This window comes from Xenopus laevis, chromosome 5L (genome assembly GCF_017654675.1).
Source record: "Xenopus laevis strain J_2021 chromosome 5L, Xenopus_laevis_v10.1, whole genome shotgun sequence".
NCBI lineage: Eukaryota > Metazoa > Chordata > Amphibia > Anura > Pipidae > Xenopus > Xenopus laevis.
Genome location: NC_054379.1, coordinates 120250388 through 120268100, shown reverse-complemented (window position 1 = coordinate 120268100; position 17713 = coordinate 120250388). Strand labels below are relative to the sequence as shown.

The window sequence follows — 17713 nt, the reverse complement described above, 5'->3', positions numbered from 1 at the left end:
GAAAGTGAGTGAAGAGTAATAAAAAAAAGCAATAAAGATACATTTGTTGTCTTGCAGAGCTTTTGGTTTTTTAGATGGGGTCATTGACCCCCTTTTGAAAGCTGGAAAGAGTCAGAAGAAGATGGCAAATAATTCAAAAACTATACAAAATAAATAATGAAAACCATTTGAAAGGTTGCTTAGAAATGGCCATCTATAACATACTAAAAGTTAACGGAAAGGTAAAACAATAAGGCTAGTTAAAACCTAGCCATTTGGAGGGTTGAACTTGATGGACTTTGTCTTTTTTTAGCCGGATTTAACTATGTAACTATATTTGTTTCATATGTGCATATTCAAAAAACAATATGGAGACTATTGATTACAAATATTGTATCCCTCGCGACTTGTTTCATGATTCCCACAGAGGGTGATAGAAAAAAAAACTGTTATGTTTTGGTTAGCCGAGGATGAGTAGAGTATAACAGTGCTTTATTAGCAGAGTCATGCAGGCATTACACAACAGTAAGCTTTCACTTGTAAGCTACCAGGAAGTATGCACAGTATGAGCACAGCGACATCTACAGGCCATTTGCATGAACACCAAAAAAACCTTACCAAGTTTTGTTGTCGTCTGAAGATGCATCATAGGAACCTTTACGGTCAGGCCCCTTTTTACTGAAAACTCTTCTGAATGTGTGGCTTCAACACTAAATTTCTGTTTCCATTCACCTTTGAAATATAGGGCATTGACCAGCACCATTCTTGTGAGAGGAGTAAAGTCTCCACTTGAAAACATTTTTGAGATTTTCCCTGTTCCAATAAAGAAGCACATGGAAAGAAGAACATTTAAAAACATATGTAATCATTTCTGTTCATTTCTATTATCAATTGTTTTTCATCCACAATCAAGTAAGGTGTAGGCTTATTTGTATAGTTCTGCCACTAGCTAAGGCCACTACAAGAAACTTTAAATTACTATCCTGTCTTGCTTCTAATGCTTGCCTAGAATGCATGTGGTTCTCTGGTATTAATAACTTTCTACTAGGGATGCACCGAATCCAGAATTTGTTTAAAATATTTTATTTGATTTTCATATTAAACAAATGAAATCAAAATGACAACAAATGTTATGCAGATGAAGAAAATATGTTGCAAAGGAGACAATGGCATGATAGTATCAAAACTACATCATTCATGAAAAATAACAAAAAACTAACTAAAAATTAACTAAGCCAGTGGATGCACAAGTAATAAAAGAAAGAAAAAGCCCATTTATCATCTGGAGTGTCAGATAGGTCATCTAACTATTGAAGAAAGCGCATTATTTGATCGCCAGTATTGGAGTTACAGATTTCAAAATAAGGAGACCAAACCAGCCTAAAAGAATCTTTGGAAATACTTCCTTTAGATTTAGTTATTAAGGCTTCTTGCCACGAATCCAGAATTTGGTTCTGGATTCAGCCAAAATTCTGCCATTTTTTCAGCAGGATTCGGATTCGGCAGAATCCTTCTGCCCGACCGAACGGGATCCTAATTCGCATATGCAAATTAGGGGCCGGAGGGAAATCACAAAACAAGGAAGTAAAAAAATTTCCCCTTCCCACCCCTAATTTGCATATGCAAATTAGGATTTGGTTTGTTATTCAGCAGAATCTTTTGCGAAGGATTCGGGGGTTTGGCTGATTCCAAAATAGTGGATTCGGTGCATCCTTACTTTCTACATACCCCATAATCTGTTTGCCCACTGCATTCTGGTTTCTGACCTGCACACACGCTTGATATGGTTGACTACTTGCTCCTGATGTAAATTCTGCATTTGCTTTGTATCGGTAATCAGACTGCATCCTGGCTTTCATCTTACCTCTCTAATCGAACCTTTACTGTCTCTTAAAGGAACAGTAACTTACAAACTTATTTGTACAACTTTCAAAGCCTTTCATTCCTGTGCACCTCACTACATCTCTCCTCTTGTATCTCTGAACGTTACTGGCTGAAACCTCTGCTCCACTCAGAGCAACCAATTGTTTGCGCCCCAACTACTACTGCTGTTTCCCAACTTAAAGGAGAATTCAACCCTAACATTAAAAAAACCCTACCCATGAACCCTACCTAGACCCCCCCTCCCTCCTCCCCTCCGAATGCCCCTAACGATTTAATTACCCCTCTGTGCAGATTCAGGGCATCGGAGTTCAAGGGCACCATCTTCTTCTATTCGGAAATCTGCAAAATGAGACCGTGGCGCAGTTGGAGCAATTTTCTGTTTTGCCGAAACTCAAGAACATTTGTGAGTCGCCGGTCTCATTCTGAAAATTACCGAAGCGCCTGAAGATGGCACGCGTGAACTCTGATGCCTGAATCTGCACTGAGGGGTAAGTAAAACATTAGGGGCATTTGCCCAGGGTAACACTTAGGCTGGGGGGAGGGAGGTCTATGTAGGGTAGGGGGTATGGTTTTTTTAACGTTAGGGTTGAATTCTCCTTTAAACCTTTCTGCCTCGCTACTGACTACCTGAATCCAGAGAGAATACTCTCTCAGTCTCTTCAGAAATAAACTCAAAGACTACCTTCAGGGAGCATTCACATGACCCAGTTCTGGTACTTATAGCGCAGTGCCAACTAATGTAACTTACTATTTATCAACAGTCTAATATAGTGGTTTTGTAAACTACAATTAAACTCACTTTCTCTTTATTTATTTATTAAAAGATACAAATTTAAAAAGTATGAATGAAAAAAATGCTGAAGGATCGATTTCCGAACAATTCTTTGCGAAAAAAAATTCAAAAACCTCTAAAAGTCCAAATTGATTAAAAATGGTCCCATTGACCTCTGTAGCACCTTGACAACTTTTACCTGGCGTATGTTTGAATTGGAGTTTTTCATGGTTTTTATACTTAATAAATCTTGAGCTTTTAGAGCTCTTGAAAATAATGAGAAAACCACACATTTTTATAGATTCATGGAAAAATCAAAATCCAATTGTTAGTAAATTACCTTCTTAGAGTTCACCATTTGATATAAAAATAGGAAAAATACGAGATTTGAAGAAAAAATAGAAGTTTGATTGTTAGTAAATGAGCCCCTCAATATGCTCATATTTGTGTTTGTAAGGTACCCACTTAGATTGTAAGCTCTATGAGGCAAGGACGTTCTGCCTCTTAGCTCTTAAACTTTAATGCAATTGTACTTTGTTTTTTCCCGCAAATTAGCAGAAAAAGCAGAATGGATGCAATGGCTCTAGGGAACCCTGTAATTAACACCATGTTCAGGGTGGCAGTAGCTGCAGTGTTTTCTAACATCAGTAGGCGCATTTGCCCATGATTCAGTAGAAGATGCAGTATGGATACAATGGGGCAAAGGGCGAAGTGACTAACGTTAGCGAAAATTGTCATAAATTCTCTAGCGAAGGAGATAGACTCTAGCGCTACTTCGCACTCTTACGCCAGGCAAAGTTCCGCGCTGGCGAAAGAGCGTTACTTTGCAAATTCACTAAGATGCGCATTTTACTGAATGTTACCTGTTTCGCCAGACTTGCCTTCGCAAGGAAGTGCAATGGAATGTATAAGGCTTTGCGATGTAAGCGAAGCTGTCGCTGGCGAATTTACGGAGGTTAGTGAATTTACCCCTATGGTTCTTGGTGCAACTATACAGATGTGCAAAGAGCATGTTTGGATTCATAGTATGTATAATGAATAGGCACGACATTTGCATACATTTTTAGCATGACCAACCTTGTGACTGTGTTTGTGCATGCATTTTTTTATACCATCAGTGACACAACGGGAAAATATGTCATTATTTTTCCATTGTGTTATGCTTCAATTTATTTAGTAATGTCTTTTTAAGTTAATCATATTTAGTATACATTATAACGTTGTACCTTTATAGGGATCTTTACCCTTAAAAGCTTCTTTACTTGGTATTTAATGTTTCTGTAGTGTTTCTGTAGTGTTTCTCTAATGTAAATCTGAATTGAATGTATTATTACCTTGTGTTTTGTTTCCACTAGCTTTTCTGATGGTGTTACTTCCGTTAATCTCTTTCCCCGTGATTATCTTTTTATTGACCCTGTTTTGTAAAATAAACTATACATGACAAGGTTTTGATAAGCTTGCAGCTTTTGGGGCAGAAAGGAATTATATGGTTTGGATACGTCTGTCTTGTATTTCTTGTGATGACATTTTTGTCAATAGGTGTTTCCAGTATCCAGCAAAGACATTGATTTGGGGCGATAACAATGAGCACAATTATACCCTAAATTCTTATCAGAAGCAAAGCTTGATAGAAATGATATTTTGCAGTTAACTCGTTGGTGTTTACAGCGTGCTGTGCCTGATGATTTCACTTGCTTTATAAGAATTGCCTTGAACTTCAGAGCTTCAGAGGATTTTATTTAAGCTCATACAATTATATTAAAATTGTTGAACTGCTGAGTGCATCCAATATAATGATGGGCATATATGAGTCTTCTGCAATAAATAATTGCCACCAAAAACCTGCCAAATTGCTGTTTAAGTCAATGGGAGAGGTCCAGGGATCAATCAAAACAGAGATGTTTGCAGCCTTCCTGATATTCAAGTTTTTTTCGGAGAAATAACGCAAATAGAGTTTGATCGAATTTGACCTGAGTTTTAAAAATTTGATTTTAATAATACATTTTGATTGGTCGAATTTCGAATTTATGGGAGTATAGGGGAGTTTTAAAAAACATGAATTCGAAATTTGACCTTTGATAAATGTGCCTCTCAAATTTAATGAATTTCAACCATTTGTACAGTGTTGTAAAAAAATGGCAGTCATATTTTCAGCAGAAAAAAAACATGATGTTTCTTGGTGTCTAGTTAAAAATACAGTAAGTGGACAGAATGTGACTATAACTGTTTTTGTCTATTCTGATAGCTGGCAAACCCTGTACTCCATCCAACTAAGCGGTGTTCAAACGCTCAGCCTTGAAACCTTCCAGACACGATGCATCAATCCTCAAGCTAATCTGCAAGCCTGTTTACCAATGTACCAAACCCTGTACCCCCATTTGCTTTTTCCATAGGCTGTTACTTATTTGTAAAATGCACAGTTTTATTTTTTCATGGGGAAATATGTTTTTATTTCCTTGGGACATTTCTGCAATGAACTAGGGAGGCAGCAGAAATTAGAAGGCTCCTTTGGGGTTCACCAGTAATTAACTACAGGTGCCATTGGGCCTTTGAGCTTACTTCCTTTGGAGTCAGTACAAGTTGGCTCCCAAATAGGGGAACAGCCATGATTTTACTGGTTATACTTGTGTTGGTGAGGCCAAACACAAAAGGCTCAATTGGGAGAAAACACAACTGAACAGTCTGGGTGAAAAGACAACTATAGGATTGGCTATCATGTAGGAAAATATCCGGATAACTGGCAGTGCACAGTTGAATTCACTTTAGACTTTTTCTAAAATGGATACGGCAATTAAGATGATGCCTAAGATATGAATTTGTGAACCAATATCTCTTAGTGATTAAAAAATGAAGGTGTGCATTACATAAAGTAATCTATCTATTATTATCATGCTGTGATATTTTTATTGCCAACCTAATAAATTGTGATATGGAATGATGTTTATTATCTTGTAATTTCAAATAGATGCTGATCTAAATCATTGCTTTTATAGTCTTACTGCAGTAATCAGCACACTTACTGCACAGCACTCCTTCTGGGTTATGCATCAAATAGTGCTAAGGCAAATCAAGTGCAAACCTCTAAAAATGCCGTTAAGCTGCTTTTTTTGTGTCATCCGAAAGGCATTTACTTTCCCGTAGCACCTTTTATTATTGCATACTAAAGACTGAAGCACATTTATGAGAGCATCAGTAGGCTTTCAGCTCATTAGTTTGAGTAAAGATAAATACATCCATCTTTGCTGGCCTGGTTTATAAACCATATGCTAAATACTTCCACAGCAGTTTTCCATAGGTCTGATACTTAATGCACTGATGCTTTGGGACTGGGCTGACACTGACTGCACAAATCAGCTGACAAATATAGTCGATGCATTAGGAATACTAGCTTTTTACTAAGCAGTCCTTGTAGAAAACTGAAACACAAAATCATAGTTTTCTGCATTGCATTTTTTTCTATTTTCTTTTTTATGGTGGGGCTTATATCTTCATTACCTTTACATAAAACATACTAATACATAATAAACTCGAAATATGCATTCTCTCGTAGATAATTATTTATGCTAAGACCAGGCTATTAAAATGATACTTATATTCAAGGTTTTGTCTTATCTAGGACCAAAGTTCCGGGGATTGATCTTTTTTTTTATCAAACCACCTGAGTGAGACCCCAAAACATTAAGGCTAATGTCAGATGAGGGTTGATCTTGACCTGCTTAAAAATGCAGGCCGAGAATCAACACCTACTCTGCCAACTCCTTCCTTGCCTGCACCTACACGACAGATTTCGGTGCTGGAATGCAAAGAAATCTCATGTTTCTGGCCCAAATTCTGACCCATGTGCCTGCACCTGGGCCAATGAAATGGTTCTGGGTGCAGGCAAGGTAAGGGGCTGATTCCTGGCCTGCATTTTTTAGCAGGCTGAGTTTCCCCCTGGGGATGCCCGCCCCAACCCCTCCTCAAAACCCTACTTATTAAATAGGGCAAAGAATATACCAGGGATTTTAAAAGGTGTCAGTATCCCTTGATTAGATCCTAACTCAGCTTGCCGCAGCAGGCATGGGAAACTCTGCAATCCTGAGTGCATAACCCGACAGTTATAGTATTGCATAAAATAATGCCTAATCTCTCAATAAGAAGATAATGTGAGTAAAAAGGAGACTCACTCCATGTTATTCTGTCTGGCTCCTTTAAAGTACAGTATTATGGCATTTTATGAGCATAATTCTGTAGTAAATCTATATATTTGTATATTTATTTTATAATCTCCTGCTAAATTTTGCAGTTAATGATGTGGATCTTTGTTTGACTGCTGTATTTGTTTTTGTTTCAGTTGTCTGTTTCTCATACTGTGTAAATTCACTCAATGTATTTTTGGCATTACAGTCTTGTATACAGTATAACACCGACTTTTCATCTAGAGCCACCAAAACCAAATCTGATTCAATTTCCAAGTATGCACAATGACAAAAAGCTGCACATATATTTGCTGTGTCTGAATGTTAATTTGGAAATATGAACATTTACAGGATTCCTTATCTGGAAACCAATTATCCAGGAAGCTCCAAATTACAGGAAGGCCATCACCCATAGACTCCATTTTTAATCAAATAATTACAATTTATAAATAATATTTGCTTTTTCTTTGTAACCATGAAACAGTACCCTGTCCTTGATTCTAACAAAGGTGTAATTAATCCATTTTGGAGGAAAAACAATCCTATATAGTTTATTTAATATTTAAATTACTTTTTAGTATACTTAAGACATGCAGATTATGGAAAGACCCCTTAACTGGAAAACACCAGGTCTCAAGCATTCTGGAAAAACAGGTCCCATCTAAAATTATACGCCACATTAATACCATGTAACATCCCATAGTTTTTACATATGTATGGCATAGTAGAAATCAATCACAAGGGTTTTCTGATTAGTGATCAAAATCAAAGTCTTGAACTGAACCTTTAAATAGACAAGAACAGGCATATTTATTGGGTAGTGCTAAGGGGAGTGTTAGGAAAAAAAATGCACTGGTCCGGGGAAGTTTAAAGCACAGCACCATTTTAACTTTCTTTCCCAAGGGTTTTTTTTTGTTCTTTAATTTTGGCTTAAGTATTTACGATTGAACCTCTGGTCCCACTGATGAATAGGGGATGATGGGTTTTGAGACTGGGGGTATAAAATTAAAACAATATTGACTTGAGGGTACCAATTATTCAACAATAAGGGTCTGGGTTCCCTTAGTAGGGATGGGGGTGCAGCTGAAAGTGGCATGGTGCCAGGGGGCGTCTTCCCAAATATTCACGGGAGCGTCTCATGGGAGTTCCCCCTAGCCTGAGAATATAGGGTATAGGTTCATGAGGCCATAGGTATGACTGAATGCAACTTCAATGCAACTAGTTTTTTACATTCCACCCCCAATAACTAGGGGTTGTGGCATCAAGGGATCAGTAACAACCTAAATTAACTGCACACTGTTAAATGTTGGGGGGGGGGTCTTTATTTTCACATTTATTGTTGCATTTGCCTGCTTACCCACCTGATCACCCACGGGATAGGTGAATGCATTGAACTCCACCAGTTCTACACCCTGTAGACAAACTTCATTCCTCAGATTATGAGGAACCCATAATAGTCTCCCTCTGTCTCACAAGGACCGTTTCGTTCACCTTTTCCCTCACTTCCATTGTGATGGATTCTGGGAATTGATGTCCCTCTGCTTTCCATAGTGGGTGGTGAACATATTCTCTGGAAAGCAGAGGGACTTCAGGTTTATTCAAGGTCAAGTCAAGGTTTTTTTCCTTTAAATGAGAACTAAACCCTAAAAATTAATAGGGCTAAAATGCCATGTTTTATATACTGAACTGCACCAGCCTAAAGTTTCAGCTTCTCAAGAGCAGCAATGATCCAGGGCTAAAAACTTGCCACCATCTTGGAAATTGTCTGGGCTCAGAGCAGCTGTTGAGAAGCTAAGTTTAGGGGTCGTCTCAAATTATCAAGCAGAAAATGAGGTTTGCCTGTAATAAAAACTGATGCTATGGGGCAGAATATTAAATTCTTATGCTAGCTGCACTGGTTTCTGCTGCCATGTTGTAATTATCCATATTACTAATCAGCCTTATATTGTGACATTTCTATTCTATGTGTACTGTATATTGTGAGTGGATCCCTAAGCTCAGTAAATGACAGCAGCACAGAGCATGTGCATTGAATCAGCAGATGGGGAGCTACTAGGGCATCTTTGGGGGCACAGATCTTTACTGCTAAAGGGCTTTGGTTGCCTGGGGCTGGTAGAGAACCCCCAAAACATAATGTACAACATTTGTAGCTACTTCTTTAGTTTAACTTTCCTTGTCCCTGTGGCGAACTATGCATATCCTGTTACTCAAAATGCTCGGGACCTGGAGTTTTTCAGATCAGGGATCTTTCCGTAATTTGGATCACCATTCCTTAAAGCAACTAAAAATCATTTAAACATTAATCAAACCCAATAGGATTATTGTACCTAATGTACCTTATGTGTTATCTAAATGCCCCTAACTCTTTACTTACCCCTCGTTGCAGATTCAGGGCATCGGAGTTCACGGGTGGCATCATCTTCTCTATAGTAATTTTCGGAAAGAGAACGGCGTGTCGGCGCATTCGCAGTTGGCGCAATCTGTCAGTCCTGAACAACTTCCGATGCACCGAAAGCCACGGAAATTGCCAAAGCCCGGAAGAAGACCCGAACATTACCAAAGAAAAGAAGATGGAGCCCGTGAACTCTTATGCCCTGAATCTGCAATGAGGGGTAAGTAAAGAGTTAGGGGCATTAACCCAGGGTAACACCTAGGCTGGGGGGAGCAGGGAGGGGGGTCTATGTAGGGTAGGGGGGTAGGGGATTTTATTATAAAGGGTTTGGTTCTCCTTTAAGTACAAGGTAACATAAAACATAAAAATATGAATTATTTGATTAAAATGGAGTCTATGGGAGATGGAATTCGGTAATTCAGAGGACTCTGGATAACAGGTTTCCAGATAATGGATCCCATACCTGTATATGAAACAAAATCATTTAAAGCCCCCTAATGGAAAAAGCATTTTTCATAAACATATAATGAACTTGCTTATCACTTTGTCAGTAATTGTTTACCTTGAATTGACTGTACATTTGTAATTTTTCTTCTACTTCGTTTGCTAAAAAAAAACACCTGACAAAAAAGTGCCCAATTACAAAGACAAGTTTCGCAGCGCAAAATGTTGAGATTACCATGTGTTTGCCTTTGCACCCATTCACTTATTGTTTCAGCGGAAGCCTTTACATCTTGGAAATCCACCAGCTTTATTGCACTGTTGAAGACAGCCCTGTTGCTATGGAGATACTGCTCCTTCACTTGGAATCCTTCTTGAAGGTAGAGGGCATTTGCTAGATTAAATGTAAATTCTTTATTTTCTTCGGAGATGACAGCAAGAAGCGTTTTTAGCTCAGAAAACTCCTCACCTAGAGGAAAAGGATTTGTGTTTTAGTGCCTTTTAATGATCAGCATAAACATAACGAAGGTGTAGGATGCTCTTTTTCAATCTGAAACCTAGTACACAATTTGTTTTCTTGCTCTCACCTTGACATGAGACATTTCCAGCAGGCTTTTTCCTCCAATTATATTATACAATGTGACAAAAAAGTACCCAGGGTTATTTTTATGCTAAAGACAACTGCTTCAATAAGAACTATAGTAGGACGCAATGTTATTTGTTCTTGAGCAAGTTCTTAATTAATCCCCCACCAAGGAGTAGCGTGAGCTTCCAACCTTGTGAATATTTCCCTGTGAAAATGTGATTGCATAATAAAATGGTGAAGGAAGATAAATACAGTACAGAAAATATTGTATTTAAAAAGTAGCTTGATATTGGACTTGCTTGTGTGTGTAGGGATGAAAGAAGAGGCTGGTTGGAAAACAGGTAGGCAGTATTAACAGAAAGTCGCTTTTATTCATCAGAACAAACTATATAAGCAGACTCAGGCCTAGAAAGGTAGACAGAAGAAAGTTCAAGGCAAGGCACAGTGGGGGTAATTTATAAAGTTCCAGCAGCGCATATTTTTCGCAAATGGTTGTATTGCTCATGTTTTTTCCTGAACGCTAATATATTGCACTGCTCTGCCCATCTTTTCGGTTTTTTGCGAATTCGCAGTGTGAATAAATTTCCGCAAATGACGAGCAAATGAGTTTGCGCGAGCGCAGCCAATGTGCGAGGTTGTTGTGCGCGAAAATAGCGTTGACAGTAACTTAAATTCGCGGTTTGCCAAACTGTTTTGCGAATATTTCATCCGCCACAAAAGTTGTGGCATAATTGAGTCGCAGAGTGTGCGCATAAATCTTCGCAATTTGCGAATTGTGACATATTTAAAAAGCTGCTATAGAAAAAAAATTTGCAATTCTGTTTGCACCCTCTTATACAGCTTTATAAATATAACCATGCGCAGGGCAAATATATTCACTTTGCGAACCAATCTGCCCTGCGCAAAGTTTATAAATGACCCCCAGTAAGGGTAAATACAGCACATATCACATAAACAAGTAATAGGTCAGAACAATAGGCAGGCAGGTCAGGAGCAGAGCACTGAAGCACCTGCCATGAGCTGAGTGGCCAGTGGGAACAGGACCAACAAACTGGCAATCAGTGGGCTTAAAATGTGTGAAATGCAGTGCTGTACGCTGGGATCCCAATGGAGCAGTTATGTCACTGCCCAAGCACCAAAGAAGGGCGGAGACCTAAGAGAAAATATTATGTAGCCTTCCAGCTATCTTAAGCTGCAGCCCCCCGCCCATGAGTAGCTGTAGACCCTATTGAAAACTGTGATATTTTTAGCATGAAATTGTTTCATTTGTGTTTTCCACAGTCAAAAGTCAGACTTTTGTTTAGGAAATCCACATATATTTTCTTCTCAGTATTTCCTAAATATGTGCATTTCTAACTGACATAAATATGAAAGGTAGAATGCTTTTCAAAAGGTTGATCTCTGACTGGTGATCTCACTGTAATAATAAAGAGGAGAAAATGACCAGATCGTCTAAAAATTCACTGGCATTTATAAAGAATGCAATTAGAATTGCACTGCACTAGACTGACTTGCAGACCCCAGCTACTGTAATTATAAGGGCATATTTATTAAAATCCGAATTTTTAATAAAAAAAATCAGAGACCACTAGAATCCACGATTTGACCTTTTTAAATACATGAAAAAATCAAGTGAAAATCTGAATCGTAAGGTTTTTTTACGTTTTTTCTCCAAATCGCTCTATTTTTTGGACTTTTTCCAGAAAAGCCCAAATTTTTTGAATATTTGCCCACAAAGTCTGAAATAATTCCAGTGCACACCACAGAAAATTCAAATAGGATAGGGACCTCTCCCATACAACCTCAGTAGGTCTGAGACTTTTTCCATCCTTGGGGTATAATAAATCTTGTATAATTAGAGAATTTTTCGAGTTTTTTGCATTCAGACTTAATAAATAACCCCCTTAATGTACACAGTCACTCCTTATGTGCTTCTCCTTAACTTTTGTATGGTGCACAGCTTTGAAGAGGATCAACACCCCTTTTAATCTTTGTAACAAACCAGAGCCCTATAAAGTCCCAATACCCAAATATCACAGAAAGTTAGCAAGGCCCTTGAGTGCCACATCAGAAAACTAAAATGTAAGGACATATAAACTGTTATTGCTACAATATACTATGCCAATTCAGAGAAAGTATGCCATGGACACAGAATTTCCCCGTCTAATCTGGGGATGCATCCAGCTATGATTGATATCCTGTACACAAGTGATTGGACAAGAAATGGGTTACAGGCATATTCCCAACTTTCCCCTTGATACGAGTGTCCGTTTTATTCTGTTTTACTTTCTGGGACATTAACCCCATTGGTGTTGGACAGACTGGACTTAATATACTGTTCATATAACCAAGCACAGATTATTTTTTATTTTACCTGCGCAGTAACATGGAGGTATTACAGATTTGGGATCAATAAAGAAAAGACTCACTGTCTTGATTTCCCTGTAGTTTTAAAGCTTGCTTTATCTGACTTAGTGCTGCTCCTTTAGCTCCCAGTTTTATCATTCCAAGAATTAAAGAAGTTCCAAGTGGGGAAAAAATGATGTTTTCTTCTGTGCTTGAATGAATTGCCCGAGACAGATCCACAGCCAGTTCCGTAATGGCATCTCCCCAGAGCCTGGAGGCATTGCAAGTTATCCAGACTCCACAAAGGGTCACGATAATCACGCCTGGGTAGAGTCTTCTCATTGTAACACAAAGTACTCTTTTGGGCACTAAAATAGAAAAACTTCTATTACAGAAGACATTACCATAATATCATTTTCCTCCACTGCCCACACACAATATGACTGTTGGCATCTAAATTCGATCCTGCTTTAACTAATAAATGTCGCACAGGGGGAACAGCGCACTATTTCATTTTCTCCTACTGTTTTCTTGCGCTCTAACGATATTTATCTTGCTTATTTATTAAAAGAACAAAAGTATTTATACACAGTGGTTGGAGTCAGGTTTCAGGGACTCCATGTGCTTTCCTAATTATATTATAACATAAACTACACAGATTGCAGTAGTCACAGCAATATTTGTAAATTACCTCATTTAAATGAGCACACTTTTAAAATGAGCTAATAAAAAAGTAAAAATAAAATTATGCTATTTGGCGCTTTTTAATTATCTTTAAACTTTGTTTTTTGTTTTTTTTTTGCTCTTCGGTTTCTTACGATTATTTTTATCTTAAAGGGCACTTACGTGGAAAACAGCAGTGTATTCCCCTCCTGGCAAGAAAAGTAAATGTCTCTGAAAGCTGAGGGAGAGCAGGTATAGTACATTTAATCTGTCAGACGAATGATTAATTTTCTAAATGCCAGAGTATGTTTGTTGACATTGCTATCTTGAAACTTTTGTAGCGCACTAAAAATATGATGTTTGTTCACAGAGCAGCAATGGATTAAAATAGCATGGCTGCTGAATTGACGACTGTATTCATTTCTGTCTGTAACATCTTAAATTCCAATGCAATTTTTGGGATCGTCAGAAAAGTATACAGTCTGATATGGAATTCATACTACACTTAACTCGCCAATGATCATGGCAGCATAAATCCTGCTGAAGTTTGTGTATGGGATCCATTATCTGGAAACCCGTTATCCCAAAAGCTCTGAATTACAGAAAGGTCATCACCCATGAATTCCATTTGATCCAACTAATCCAAATTTTTAAAGCTGTGTCCTTTTTCCCCGTAATAATAAAATAATACCTTATACAGGTATAGGATCCCTTATCTGGAAACCCGATATCCAGAAAGCTCCGAATTATGGAATGGCTGTCTCCCATAGACTTCATTTTATCCAAATAATCCAAATTTTTACAAATTATTTCCTTTTTCTCTGTAATAATAAAACAGTAACTTGTACTTGATCCCAACTAAGATATAATCAATCCTTATTGGAAGCAAAACCATCCTATTGGATTTATTCAATTTTTCAATGAATTTCTAGTAGACATAAGGCATGAAGACCCAAATTACAAAAAGATCCGTTATCCGGAAAACCCCAGGTCCCGAGCATTCTGGATAACAGGTCCCACACCTGTACTTGATCCAAACTAAGATATAATTAATAAATACTAGAGGCAAAATCAGCCTATTAGGTTTATTTAATGTTTAAATCAATGTTATAATAGACTTAAGGTATGGAGATCCAAATTACAGAAAGATCCATTATCAGGAAAAAACCCAGGTCCCAGCCATTCTGAATAACAGGTCTCATACCTGTAGAACAGAGACGGTAACTTAAATGTATTTTCTCTATCTGTTTAGCTGAGTGTCTGCAAGAGTAGAACAGAAATTAAATGTTCAAATACTCATTGGGATTTCCACTTAGCAATGTGACATGAAGATGGCTAAATGGTACATTATCCAAGAGATACCCCCACCATCCCTCAGTAAAGTGCAATTGTTAATAATGCGTTGGCACGTTACTGAGAGATGGCAATAGATTTACTCACTATGGGGCAAGTGGCCAGCTTAAATATATTGCAATAAATGGACAAACAATCCCTGTTTTGTTTAAAGGGTAAGGCATTTTTCAGTAGCAGTATGCACAAAATGTCTCTGTCTTAAATATATTGATAATGGGTTGAGTGCAGAGGACCTCTTGTAGTTGACTATATGTATTTTGTGGTCACACCCTCATTGCACCCCCGCCTAATGTTTTTAAAAAATAGTGGTGAGCACAACTTTCCCTTGTTTGTTACAGTTACAGTATGTCCCACATGGACCCACTTCAAGTCACTGACTAACTCAGAGTTAGAGAGCTGAAAAGTAGGAAGTAGTATTCTGGCTATTATGTTAAACATCCAGTCACTCCAGCCTTTATACATTAAATTTTTGGGTAACTAACTATATTAGAATTTTTTTTATTTTGCACAGCCTATCTATTACCCAGTTTTTATTTTTACATTGAACTGTTCCTTTAATAGGATTCAAAACAGCACCACTTGTCCTTTATAGAATAAAAGTGCATTTATTGCATTTCTGACCACCTTTGGCCCTTTATCAAGCTGTTGATAGAGGGCCAAACCATGGCCCGAAACATGGCTGTAATACCCTACAAAATTATGCACCAAAGGCATTTTTATTAAGTGGTGCTGTTCCATTTTGAAGCCTGTGATACCCTACAAAATTATGCACCAAATTATGCACCAAAGGCATTTTTATTCTACAAATGACAAGTGGTGCTGTTCCATTTTGAAGCCTGTGTATATGCCAGTGAATAGTGGCCATTGGGAAACCTGCACTATGTTGAGAACTAAAGTGTTGTTTGTATCACCTTTAATAAACAAGCCCCTCCAGATCTGACACTACTCAGACAGAGAGAAACTTAGTTGTGCTACTGTGTTCACTTGTCATCTGGGGCAGTTCACCCAGTGCTTCAAAATAAGATATAATATGTAATAATTACTCATTTTAATTATGTAATAATACAATATAATATATATAATCTCTGCAGAAGAAGTCTGTAAACAGTCTGCAACCACCAAGGAGCAAAGGGGATAAAGTATTATATTTATTGGAGATAAGATACTGTATAAAGCAGCGTAGGTAGGACTATTCCTTCTCCCCTGTTTTGGTCGTACTGCTTTCAGCAACAGGGTCATTTTTAAATGTGCACTGATCAGCAGGTTCTTCATGAGGCTTGAACTTTTATATTAATATTAAATGGCAGTAGTTAGGATAATATGCAGGCCTGTGCCGAGATCGCTTTACTGTTATGTAACCTCAATTACAGCAATGTTTATAAATGACATCTACTGACTTCATTTTATACAGAATGACCCACAAGTTAATCGTTGCTTGTTTATGAAAACACCAACCAGTGGACAGAGGAGAACATTTAAAAGTGTACCCTTCCCTGATGCAGGTCGTACCAAATGGTGCGTAAGCTGGGAGTGAATAATTACATATTAAATAGGAAAGCGCTTCATTTATTTGAAATTGTCATTGTATATTTCCCTCTCCCTTTCCCTGGAGGATGCAGTGTATTTCAAGGGGATTTTGGAATGGGTTCCACAATTCCAGAGCTAAGGCTGGTACTGTAAATGCCTGGATATTTTTCCAGAGGGACAGAGCAGGTAGAGTATATGACGGGCAGGAAGGAAAAGCAGTTTCAGAGATGCTCAGGGTCTACACATTTCAACAGAGGGAACTCCCCAGCTGCCTGGTCACTTCTATATGAATTTAGACATGTGTTGTTAAAATCCTATACAAGTGACTAGAGCAGGTTCAGAATTAGGGGTATAGACAAATACAAGAGGTTCTCTGCACTCAACCCATTATCAATACATTTAAGACATTGAGAAATTTTGTGCATACTGCTACTAAAAAATGCCTTACCCTTTAAACAAAACAGGGATTGTTTGTTCATTTATTGCAATATTTATTGCTGGCCAACTACGTCAAAGTCATCCCATATCTGGCCAGTCCTACACTTAAATTGCATCTGATTAATTAAGAATTCTATTGCTTTATTATACATTTTACAAAGGGACTAGGTTTTACCTGCAATTTACTAGCTGCTTTCAAAGTAAAACTCCCAAACTTGGCTGCCCTTTTATTAGACACTAGTGGGATCACATGACTACAGCTGGGAACTATGGGTAGGCAGAAGAGACACATGCCTAAGGGGCAACAACAGGGTACATTAGGCGCCACCCCTTCAAAATACCCCTAGTTTGGGCTGTGGAATTGAAAGACAGATCCAATGTGAGCATGGGGCAAGTGCTGACATTTTGGAGGAACAAAGGTGGGGGGGGGAAGTTGGGTCTTGCACTCCCCCCCTCTCATGAAGTTTTATGGAGGGGGAGTGGGCACAGCTTGGCCTGGCACTCAACTAGAGGGCTGTCAGAATTCACAAATATGGCTCAAGGGCCTATGTAAGTGAATCTCATCCCTTCCTATTAAACTTATATCCCATCCCTTCTTGTGATGTAGAGATAGCAAAATGTCACTTTAAATGCCTATACCTATGGGATTTGTTTGAAGTGCTCCCATTGGACTAGATAGACAGACAACTAAAACCCTTCAATTATTACAATCAACAGTTTGTTGCTTTAAAGGGCAACTCAAACCTAAAAATAACAATTTGCCTAATAACAGAAAATCAAATTCTATGTAACTTTCCAATATACAGTACATTTCTAAAAATGTTCAGTGCTTTTAAAGTTATGGGATCCATTATCTGGAAACACATTAACCAGAAAGCTCGGAACTACCGAAATGCCATCTCCCATAGACTCCTTTTCATCCAAATAATCCACATTTTTTAAAAATGATTTCCTTTTTCTCTGTAATAATAAACCAGTACCTTGTACGTGATCCAAACTAAGATATAATTGATCCCTATTGAAAGCAAAATCAGTATATTATATTTATTTATTTAATGTTTATATGATTTTCTAGACTTAAGGTATGAAGATCCAAATTACAGAAAGATCTGTTATCTGGAAAACCCCAAGTCCCGAGCATTCTGGATAACAGG

At 37.9% G+C, this 17713-nt stretch overlaps 1 protein-coding gene across 1 annotated transcript in view; it reads right to left on the bottom strand.

Moving 5' to 3' along the window:
• Window positions 1-13526, bottom strand: part of serpini2.L (serpin peptidase inhibitor, clade I (pancpin), member 2 L homeolog) — a 43264-nt gene extending 29738 nt beyond the window's left edge. Inside the window, exons 1-4 of the mRNA XM_018263737.2 lie at window positions 13425-13526; window positions 12662-12946; window positions 9885-10115; window positions 598-792 (exon numbers count right to left, since the gene is read on the bottom strand). Coding sequence (XP_018119226.1) covers window positions 598-792; window positions 9885-10115; window positions 12662-12920 — 685 coding nt within the window. The 5' untranslated portion in view covers window positions 12921-12946; window positions 13425-13526. The remainder of the gene's footprint in view (window positions 1-597; window positions 793-9884; window positions 10116-12661; window positions 12947-13424) is intronic.
• Window positions 13527-17713: the final 4187 nt, after the last annotated feature.